Source organism: Natator depressus, chromosome 2, assembly GCF_965152275.1.
Source record: "Natator depressus isolate rNatDep1 chromosome 2, rNatDep2.hap1, whole genome shotgun sequence".
NCBI lineage: Eukaryota > Metazoa > Chordata > Testudines > Cheloniidae > Natator > Natator depressus.
In genome coordinates this window covers 131,811,106-131,823,372 of record NC_134235.1, presented here as the reverse complement: position 1 = coordinate 131,823,372, position 12,267 = coordinate 131,811,106, and the positions used below count along the sequence as shown (strand labels likewise).

Here is a 12,267-nt window from a genome sequence, read left to right as displayed (position 1 = left end):
TACAGCTCTGCTAAACACAGCACTTAGATATATTTACAGAGAAAATAAGTATAACTTCATTATCAAAGAACAGAAATTCAAGTAACAGTGAGTAAGAATATTGGAAACAAATGGTTTCATATAAAACAAAATCATAACATACTTTCTAGAGGCTAAACTTAATTAACAAGTTATCCTCCTGTCTAAAAAAAAGCTTATTTCACCCAAAGTTCTCTCAACATTGTCAACCAGGCCTGACTGAGACCCCTTTTCCATTAAGCAAATTTTGCTATCGTACTTCCTAGGTGAAGGATGCCAGGGTGTCTCTTTGCACCCTTAAATGTACCAGCACATACCTTTGATGTGCACCTCAAGATGGGTTTCCCTGCCTCTGTCTACCCCACTGTTCTCTTCTTCCTGTTCCTTTCCTCTCTTTGAAGAATTCACTATCCTTCATTAGCATTTGGTTCAGACTGGTGAGTAGAGTACCACTGTGAACCAGACAATACTTCATTTACATGGAAACAGATAAATATTTCTTGCCAGAAAGAAAACCCTGTTTCTCCCTGTTCCTGGCGACTGGTCCCTATACATAGACCTTAAGAACATAATTTTCAGCGTTCGTATATAACTCCATACACAACATCTGTACGTGCATTTTGCAATGATACTGACAACCAGTGTGACAGAGGCTTTTATTATGTGTCATGACACTCTTTTGGTAAACTAGAATTGAATACCAGACCCAGGGCATTCCTGTAACCTTATGTACCACTTATTCCTGCTGCCACTTGGCAACAAGAGATCCCTGGGTCACAATCACAGTCTGATTAAAATATATATTTTTAGGCAAATGAAATCTTTTAGAAGGAGAAAAACAAAAGCAAAGTCATTGAAATGTAGTGAAAAATGTTACCAAGTAATGGCCCTGAGTGGATACACTTGATCCAGACTTGTATGTTCACTTTGTCCCACTGACTCTGGAGAAAGTTTCTGCTGTTGTGGAAGATCTATCTATGTCAATCAGCAATTTTAATCGCTAGATGAAATAATATTTCTGGTGTTGTCAGCAAAAATAAAAAATTTATTTATATTTAAAAGAAATCCATGCTCTGTTAATTTTGGCTCATCCCAAAATAGGATTTAAAGGTGTGGATTTAAATGTACAATGCATTCAGCCAATAATTGCTGCCAAGACCAGTATCATAACAGGTTTGTAGGGTAACATTATCTCCCATTTCTATATATGCTGGGGAAGAGGTGACAGATAATATATCAACTGTTAAAATGTCATTACTGCGAGAGCTTTAAAAAATATTCCTCCTCATTTCTGACATTTCCCCTGTAGAGAGAAAAGACTGTTAAAGCTCTAGAGTAGGATATGTGATATGTGATCAGGGGGTATGTGATCAGTTCCAAACTCTGCTACATTTCTCCCTGTGACCTTGGGCAAATGGTTTAGTCTCCCCGTGCCCCAGTTTCCTATATGTGAAATGGAGAGAATACTTTTTTCAGGACACAGACTGTATCTTACTGAGCATTTGTACAGTACTTACCACAATGAGACCTGAAGGCACTATTTTAATACAAAGAATAACCATAGTAAATAAATTCTTCTGTCAGGATAGACAGACAAGTTTTTAAGTTGATATAAGAACAGCTAAACACTAGAGAGCATTGAAATCTATGCTATGTTTCACCTGTTCCACATGGAAACCATAGCTTAAAATCAGAATTTGGCCTATGTGTACAAGTATGCCCAAAAAACTCCACAGCTAAGAAAGCAACTGAATGGCACAACTGTTATGCTCAGATGTTGACTTCCTCAGACCCCACAGAATCAACATTTGGCAGGTCTTAAGCAGATCATCTTTGTGCTAAGCCATGAAGGGCTTTAGAGGCCTGGGCCAATGGTCCTTGTATTGTAACATGAAGCATCCTGATCTGTCTGTAGCCACTATGTGCCCTCCAATGCTTGGATTACTTGTGCTCCTGAGATAAATAATTAGTGTAGGCAGCTGTATGGGTGTAATAGGAGAATGATCTATGATGTTGTATCGTGGGACATGGACCATCTTTTTAGTGTGTGTCTGTGTGAGTGAGAGAGAGAGAGAGAGAGAGAGAGAGAGGCCCAGTGGTGGTTCAACGTGTGTTGGCAACTCATCAGGCTGGACAAATTCACTACACCTAACACTGCTGTCATGATATTTATCTATAAAGAATGTTGTCAGAGATATCAAATGAAAGCTGGTGACACACGGGACATTGATATCATTGTGAAATGTATGTATTAATACTATATGAGGAATTATGAATGCTTATGATATTATGCTTTAGAGTCTGTAACCAAATAAAGAAAGGGAGAAACATGTTCTCTCTCCGACAAGATGGAGGATAGTTATCTCTCTGTTTCTAACTGAACCTGGTGATGCCGGTGACAATGGGCAATTCATTTGCATTAGAGGTAAACAGGAGAAACAAATTAACATGAAAATGTGAAATCAGCATGGGAAGATACTGGACTATGAACCCCAGGGTTCACCCTGACTCTGGTAACAAAGACAATAAACTTTGGGGAATATAAGGAGAAGCAAAAAGACATTTTGGTGATCTATCACTGAGGGAACAAAGAGCTCAGTGCTCTTTGCATTCCATGAATGGTGGATCCCCAGCCATGTGGGGTGGGTGACACTGAAAGGTTGCTTTAAGTAAGAAACTTATCTTAGTTAAGGATTGTAGCCTGTTGAGATAAATTTTAGTCACTAGAAAGTGTGATTATACTTTTGTTTTATTTGTTTTGTTTTCTGTTTCTATTGTCTGCTTAGTTTCACTTAAATCTCGGTTCTTTATTAATAAACTTATTGTTTTATTATAAATTCATCTCAGTGCTGTTATATTAATGTGAGGTGTGCATCCTCAGGTGAGCCAACAGGTTGATGTGCATATTCTGTCTGTTTGGAAACAGCATACTTGGTAATTTCTGTGAATGTCCAGGGACAGGATCTGGATGTTGTAGGGAGAAGCTTCTGGAGAGTTTGGGAACTGAAGTACACCGAGGGTTAACCTGCAAGGCAGTTACGACTGGCAGAGTCCTGAGGCATATGTGAGGCTGTCTAACAAACTGGAGTGGCAAGGAATTGTCACTCAGTTAAGCACTAGCAGATCCCTTTTATGCTTAGGCAGAGAAGTAACAGGGTGACTTACAGTTCTGGATACCGCAAGAAACTACCACAACCTGTTTACTGTTCCTAACTTAGTGGGCCAGGATCTCTGATTGGGGCTTCTAGGTGTTACCACAATATAACAACATTGCAGGGTTGTAAGACATTGAACTTTAATTCCTGTTCCTAGTTACATGACATAGGTCAGAGTTACAAAAAAGTAATCACCTACCATGTGACAGAGTCAGTATTCATGAACTCCAGAGGTTACTATAACAACATGTTTAAAGAAAATATCAAATGCAAATAAAACATAATATAAACTAAAGATAACTCCAATCAAACACACCCAATTTATAAAACAAATAGAAAGCGCTAGGACGAGGTAACGTATTGGACGTCTGTCAATGACTACCATCTCAATGAATTTCTGATCACATGACCTCTTGTTCTAAACACTGTTCCTTCTGCAGTGGTCTATTTGGCATCTGAGATTGGATCCACACTGTGTTTGCTGCTCCCTGTGATCTTCCAGTCAGTGGCTGGGTGGGTGTGGGCCATTTCTGTCAGCACAGGAGTACTATCAATGGCATTCTGGATGTCCTGAGGAGGGGGGAAAAAGCCAGTGCCCTCCTTGATTTTGAGTAGATGTTTTCTATTCCAGGTATAGGACAGATCCTTGGTGATAATGTACAGTCATTATCTTAAGAGGGTGCTAGCCACATTTATTTGAAATTAACTTACTCTCCCAATTGCAATGGGGGTAAACTTTTGGCATTCTTGTTGTATTAATTCTGTAATGCTGGTATATTCTCTTAGAACAAATAAAGGTTTATTATATTTGGCTCAAAAAGCTCGATGTAAGCAGAAAGGTTTTTGTTTTTCTGCCTGTAAACCTTTGTACTGGTGATCTTAATAAATCACTGTGCTGTGTGCTGCAATACTCCAACAATGCTAAATATAAATCTCTTAAATCTGCCAGGGCTCCATTATTATAATAAATGTTGTAATGGTGGTAATAATTCTTGTAATAATCTTTGCTATTTTCACTGAACTTTTCTGCTAACCCATTTGACTGTATCTATTAATGTCCTGACATGGTATGCTTGAACTGATATCACACTCCAGTACAGTGGATTAATATATGCATCAGCCTCAGTTTACTGTTTCCCCCCCTCCTTAAATAGGAGTTCTCTTGAAAGGACAAGGCACTCCCGCACAGCAGCAGAGATTGACACTGATATACTGGCAAAACAGAGGCATATGGGGTTTTTTACATATAATTTACTCAGCTCTTCACCCACTCTCTTGAATTTTTTAAAACTCCATTCATATATAAATGACAGTATTAGATGACAATGTGGACACATGATACACTACAGGAGTTGGTGACATAATTTGTAAAAAAAACAAAACAAAACAAAAAAACCACAACAACAGTAGAGGTAGTGGGATAATTTTCCATGGAAGAGACATCTCAGTGAGATGTCGCTCAGAGCCCACCATCAGTCTTTGAAGACATCATTTGCTGTCTGAGAAAAGGAAATATACTGCTGAAAGATGGAAATCATTGACAAAGTACACATAAAAAACAGCACATTCTAACCTGGTCCAGACATTGTGGGGTGGGAATGTATGGTTTCTCTTCTATGGGAAAGCAACATTATAATGACTACTTATACAAAGTGACTAAATATTTTCAGAAGTTCCAATAGGGAATTTGTGGTCATGGTAGCACATATTTTTATTTGCGTAAGTGTGTTTTATTTATTTTTATTTTCACATAAGTGTGTCTCTCTCTGTATCACTGCCTAAAAGATATCATACAGTGGTGCCACGATGTGCCAGAATTGTAACTGACAAACTGAAAAATCTGTAATCTGACTTCCATATGAAACCATCATTGGTCAAGGTCCATATACGGAACTACTTTCTTAAAAAACAGACTGTATGTTAGACTGCATAATGAATATACAACATGCATAAGACATGACTAAAAAAAAAAAAGACTATACTTACATAGAAAGTAGGAGAGTACAATTCCAGGAATGTAACTACCCAAGACAGTGAAAAATGTACACACACTGCAGACCAGAAGGCAAAACTGAAAACAGAAGAGATCAGAGATGATAGTTAGAATTCATATTGCTAGGACATTAAATATTTACACTTTGTGATAAGAACAGTTCCCCAGCAGGGTAATATTCTAGTTTAAAAGTACAATATTGAAGATTTTTTTTTATTATACAGTAATTGCAATACAAGTATTACAGTAAGAATTAAACAACATTTTTGGGTGATTAGGCTATGTCTCAGGTGGTGTAATAAAAATAAGGCTTCTTCCCTCTACCTACTATATGGAAGGTTTAACAACCTCCAGGTCATCACCAGTCATGAAAACTGGATACAATGAATATCAAAAGAAATACAGTAGTATTTCTACTGTAAAGGCAGTAATAACAGGTGCTCGTTTTGTTAGGTCACCATCTTCAAAATCCATCTGAAAACTACAACTTGGTTTGTTTGTTTTTTTACTCTATTTAAAACTGGGTGCTGATTTTGACGACCATGAAAGGAAGGCACTGACAAGGTCTAGCTAAAGCCAGATATAGCTTTGTGCAAACTAAGTTGTAATTTACTTGACATTTTCATTGTTTTGTCTTGTAGCGTGCTAACTCTTGACACTTGTAAACACTGTACAGTGTATCATTATGGAAGCATCAGATACTGCTCCATAGATTAATCTGAATTTTGCATATATAAAGAAGGGATTTAACCTCTGTTGTGTTTGAAAAATACAACATATCCTCCCCCAAAACTACAGCACTTATTTTTAGAAAATACCATACATTTTCTGAGAATGTACAAGCTTGTTAATTAAATTAGGAGATAAAATTAATTAAGAAGGAGCAGCACCCACTATCAGACTTTACTTTTTCTCTTATGGTCTTAATAATAGAACAGTGACACCATCGGGGGAAAAGGGAGGAGGAAAAAGAATCTAATGTGTCTTTAAAAATCAGTTTTGTCTAAACTGAGACCTCAAACACTAAAATGCCTTAATTACTCCTCGGGGAATTCTGTGCCAAAAAAATTAAAATTCTGTGCACAATATTTTGAAATTCTGCAAAATTCTGCATATTTTATTTGTCAAAATAACACAATATAATCATGCCAGTTTCAATTATTTTGGTAATTTATTTCAAAATATCTGTCAGCAAGCATGTCTGTAACAATACAGACCAAAAAAAGATTCTGGTAAATAGACAGATTTCTTACTAGGTATATTAATACAGAACTTTGAGTAATTCCTTTAAATTACAGTACAGAACTATATTTCCTGCACCTGTCAGAAGCAGTGAAAAGGCTTGGGGGAGCCAGGGGTAACAGAGGAGATGACAGAGAGGGAAGGAGCCCGGAGTGAATCTGGAAGGTTGTTAAGTGAGGGTGGGAAAAGTATGGAACAGGCTTTTTTGGGGGTGGGGAGGAGCGGGATTCTTAAGGAGTTGGTGAGCTTTCCTCATACAGACCCTGGCTGACCCCAAGCCTCTCCCATTCAGTCAGGAACGTGCCCTTGTCCCCACACCTCCCATCCTCATGTGGTCTTGCACCCCACTCCCATTCAGCCGCTGGCTCAACGCTGTTCCCCCACTAGCCATTCGGAACCCCAGTCTGTGAAGCCTCCCAGCAGCCACAGGGTGCCCCATTCTCCTGTTTTTGTTAAAGCTATTCCTGTGATCTGATCTTTCTGATGTCTCTACCCTAGGGAGACAGATGGCATTTCCACCAGAGAAGTGCATCCCATAGCCACCCTGGTCATGCCATATCCTGCCCCAATTCTGGTGTTACACAGTGGCTGGCTGAAAGCCCAGCAGCTAAGGGGGGGAGGGGCTCTACTGCCTTAAACCTTTCCCCTGGGCAACTTTTCTGCTACATGGAGCCTCCCTTACAATCCGTACAAGAAAAAGCCAGCACAAGCCCTTACTGAATCTAGCTTAGTGTCTTTATTTTAGCAAATTTACCTACTATATTATCAATCATAGTTTGCTGAGACATAACACCTCCTGATAAAACAGGATAAAAATATTGAGTTTACTTTATTGAACTTACCTTGCCAGGGTTCTTCTCTTTGAAGTGTGACATTTCTTGAAGAAACAGAAATAAATTCACCAATGCATCTGCAATACATTGGTTTATTCTGGGCCTGTAGTCAGGTTTGGAATTGATGACTTCCCAGCTGAGTACAGAAAAACAAAAACTTTAGTTACAAGTAAAACTGAGAAGGCATTGCTTTTATGGAATATTTTGCTCACATGATTAATCTTTCATATTATTACTGAAATAAAAAAAACCTAAACAAAATCTGACCATTTTTAAAACTGATTGCCATTTATCCTACAGCTACTGCTATGCTATAGAAATCCACAGTGCTTATTATCCCATATTTTATGGCCAATGAATTACACAATGATCTAATAAAGTCTCCTTGTGGAGTGAGGTGCAAGGCAAGAATATTTAAATGTTATTTGTTATATTGTTAAATAAATATTTAAATATATGACCACAGTATTCTCTTGTATGCAGACCACTCAATTTAAAGATTACAAGTTGGCAGTCACCAATTATGTCATCAAACTACTTTCTACAGTTTTTTCCTCTGGACATTCTTTCCTAACATGTTTGCAAACCACCACTCAATTTACTCTAACTGTATGGCACATCTTCCCCCCGACATCATCTCTCTGCCTTGTCTATTTAGATTTAAACTCATAGAGGAGGTATTATTGTCTCTTATTTTATGTTTTTACAGTGCACAATGGAACCCCAATCCTGACAGAGCCTTTTAGGTGATATTGGGAATACAAACAATTAAATAATAGTTAGCCATAGTGATGAAAAGCCTGAGCTAAAATCTGGGAAATCACTATGTACAGTAGTCAAACACATGCAGGTTCCTTGGCTTCAGAATCTTTCCACAGCTTGACTGTGTTTTCCAAAATCAAATCTTTTTCTCTGAATAATAAACTACCGGTACTTGTACTCTTGCTTATAGCAATATCTTACACTCTTTAAACCAATACGTTCTCTTATTGAAACTACATAGCTAAACAGACCTAAAACACATAATAGCTCAGTTCTGTGTAATATATTTCTAGGTCCCTGTAAACAATCACAGCTGGAATCATTGCTTATTAATGTTGGCCCTTTGGAAGCATTAACTTCAAAGTCCAGATCCACACCTGCCTTATACAACTAAGTAAACACCAACTTTGTGTTATTAGTGTTTCCTTTTAAAAAGGACATTGTCAGGGCATTTTTCATACATTTAAAACCATACTGTGTGCCATTTAATGTGGTTCATTTATTGTATAATATTCTGGTGGGTATTTTTAGCATGCAAATGAGAAATTTTTTTGCAAATTTGAGAAATCTTTATCAGATTTATTTTTCTATCCTAAAACCAAAGCCATCGGCTGAAGCGTTGAGGTTTAAATCCATTTTCTTATTATTTTTTGTTTGTTTATTGTGCAGGCACCCTAATTTATTATTGTATAGTTGCTCAAGAGAACAAGTCTATCGCCATTTTTATTTTAGAATTTTTTTTTAAAAAAGGAACCCATATAGAAGAATTAATGTAGGCTGAATGTGCAGCAAGATGTTAGAAAAAACCCACACAAAATAGATCTAATTTTTGTCCTAACAACCTGAACGTTTTAAGTGATTGCCTGTTTGCTTTTAATTTTAGCTTGGATGAGTGCATGGTAAACATCTGAACACAGGAAACGGTAGCAAACAGAATGAACAATTGGTACTGGCCTATGAATATTATGTTCCATTAATGTAAAAGATGTACCATCACATATATATCCAGAATCTGAATTACATGTCCCACATTAGTAGATAGGGAGTTGGCAACCGTATCAGTGACTACTCAGGTAGCACAGCATTGATCAGACTGTACGGAAGTAACCTGTACACAGTACTACTGTCCTTTTACTTTGACACTCAACCTATTAAGTCTAATGCATTACTATGAGATTGCCAACAATAATCAACAAAAACTTTTATATTAGCAGTAATAATTCCTTTGGTCACAGATGGGTCAAACTATAGAGAAACCAAAGAACTAGATAAAGAAAGGAAGGGGGAAAGAAAAAAACCCCCCAAAGTATCATGCACAGTGCTAAATACACAAATTAAAGGCTCAAGGTGGGTCTCTCTAATATCCTGGCCCCCACACTGCTACAGCAACACTGCATAAAACTACAGGCTGCCAAACAGAGGCCCCTCTTTCCAGATTGTTCTACCATTCAGTTGAAAGAGGAACTTTCTTAGCTAGATAGCAAAGACAAACTACCTTTATTTTCAGTTTTTCATACCATTCAGAGTAAAAAATTCAGTAAAAAATCATTAGATTTCACTAAGAGCCATACTAGCTCCATTTTTGCTATTTAAAATTCAACTAGCATGAATTTGGAAGGAAATGTACTCAGAACTGACCCCAAAACACTTGTCCAAATATTTGGGTTGGCATACTAATTTAGAATATTTTTAAATGATTTCAAAACGGATTCTAAAGAAACTGCTTTACTGTTAAAAATTTCAAATCATTAAGAAATTTTAAAATGAATGTGGTTCTTGCTGAAAATTTCACTGTAACAACTTGTTTAGGCTTTTTTATTCGTGTGAGTGAGTTTAAAACTTGCAAACTTTTTCCTGGACTGATTGACTTTGTTAAGCTGAAAGCTGGTTAAACAACAAGCTGCTTTGATCTCATTCTCTGTGTAAAACCTCATATGCCTAATTAAAACTTGACTATTTTTTTAAATTACTCTTTAGTCAGCGTGTTAGGGAGTCAGTGATGAGCTAATATTCACTTTTAATTGCATATTGTTGTCATTATATTTTATAATATGAGATTGTCTTGCATCAGTATAAAATTTGAATAAAGTGACAAACTATAAATAAAATAAGACTTCAAAATGTTTTGCAAGCATTAATTTAAGCTTATTTGTACCCTTGTGAAGTACTGTAGATATTTAAAAATATGCAACAAAATAATTAAAAATACAGAGACTGTTTTGAAAATAGTATTCAGTACTAATGTTATATAGGCACTTATCTACATCAGTAATTAACCTCCAACAATAAGCAACAAAATTAATTTAAAGTGAGAAATTACTGTCTGATTAGGCTTTATAAATATGAATATATGGTATATAGTTGCAGTCGCACAAGGTACTGTGGCTCCAAGCCCACTCACAATTTGTCAGACTTAAACAGAAAATAGCTGCCGAATAGCAGGCTGTGCTTTCTGCATTCCACCATTCTTTTCATAGGGAGAGATAGGGTGCTAGTGGTTGGGGAGTCCCATCTGAGGGGGATGGAGGCTTCCATCTGCCAACATGACATGATGTCTTTAGATGTGCGCTGCATGCCTGCAGCACACATCTGAGATGTTATGGAAAAGCTGCCAAAGTTCATCCGTCCCTCTTACCATGCTGTTCATCTACACACGCACTAATGATACTGCTAGGTCTGACCCTAAGCAGATCAGTGCTGACTACAGGACTCAGGGAGCAAGAGTGAAAGGGGTCAGAGGAGTAGGTTGTCTTCTCACCCATCCTCCTGGTTGAAAGTGAGGGCCCAGGCAGTGACATGCAGATCCTGGAGATAAATGGATGGCTGCATGGATGGTATCGATGGGAGGACTTCAGCTTTCTTGACCATGGCATGCCGTTCCAGGGGGAAGGTATGCTGGGAAAAGACGGTCTACCTGACCAACAAGGGGAAGAACATATTTGCATACCGACTTGCCAACCTTGTGAGGAGGGCTTTAAACTAGGTTCCAGGAGGATGTGACAAAAGCTCACAGGTAAGCATAAAAAGAGGCCATCTTAACAGAGGACTAGATATTGAGAGCGGGGAGGAACATGAAAAATTAAAATAGGATCATAGGAGAAACAAGAGGGAAATCAGTGGGGGGAATCTGCTCAACATCTCAGATGTCTATACACAAATGCAAGGAGTATGGGGAATACACATTAAGAACTGACAGTATTTGTCGACATGATAAATTATGACAATTGGCACCACAGAGACTTGGTGGGATAAGTCTCATGACTGAAATATTGGTATAAAGGGGTATACCTTGTTTATGATGGACAAGCAGGAAAGAAAGGGAGGAGGTGTTTTATTAGATATTAAAAATATATGTACTTGTTCTGAGGTCCAGAAGTAGGTGAGAATAGACCACTTCAAAGTCTCCGTGTAAAGATAAAAGGGGTAAAAAAATATGGATTATGTCATAGTAGAGGTCTAACTAGAGACCACCAAATCAGAAACAGCAGATGGAGGAGGAATTTCTAGAACAAATAACAGAAATATGCAAACCACAAGCACTGATAGTAGTGGGGGACTTTAATTACCCACACATCTGTTGGAAAAGTAATATGGCAAAACACAACATTTCCAGTAAATTCTTGGCATATATTGGGGGCTATACTTTGTGTTTCAGAAAGTGGAGGAAGTAACTGGGGGGCAGCCTTAAAGAGCTACAAATTTCTAATATCACAATATCACAGTTCTTGTAGGGATTAGTGCTAGGATAACTATAGAACCATTGCAGGCTTGGAACCTTTCTCTTCTCCTCCATATACTAACAATACTGGCCCCTGGAGCTAAATTAAATCAATCTGTAGTGCTTCCTGTCCATAGTGGTAATACCTAAAAATGTAGTTAGTAGATTCTAAATTTAATTACATATATTTTGAAAAATTGGCTTTAAGAAATACAGCAACTCTCCATCAGTTTGGCAGCAAGGAGAAGACAGCCAGTTTGGGTGATGAGGATCGCAACATTCTCCCTAGGAGTGCTGTTTAGGAAGGGGATGTATAGGGTGCCTCCTTCTAAGAGAGTTACCAGTTTTGGGATCTGTTGTCTTCCCCCATGAGCCACTGCCTAAGGCAGGTTCTGACAGTATCAGCAACTCTAGTATTTGTAAAAGGGCAGAAAGTGGGCTTCTCAGCACTAGGATGAGGACAGTACCATGATTACAGATTCATAGATATTAAGGTCAGAAGGGACCACTATGATCATCTAGTCTGACCTCCTGCACAATGCAGGC

General features: G+C 37.8%; 1 protein-coding gene across 2 annotated transcripts in view; it reads right to left on the bottom strand.

Moving 5' to 3' along the window:
• The window catches only part of RETREG1 (reticulophagy regulator 1), a 128,163-nt gene that overhangs the window by 27,422 nt on the left and 88,474 nt on the right, over positions 1–12,267 (bottom strand). For both annotated transcript variants that reach the window (XM_074945010.1, XM_074945011.1), the window contains 2 exons: positions 7,251–7,377; positions 5,160–5,244 (listed from right to left, as the gene is read on the bottom strand). In XM_074945010.1, the coding sequence (XP_074801111.1) occupies positions 5,160–5,244; positions 7,251–7,377 (212 nt within the window). The remainder of the gene's footprint in view (positions 1–5,159; positions 5,245–7,250; positions 7,378–12,267) is intronic.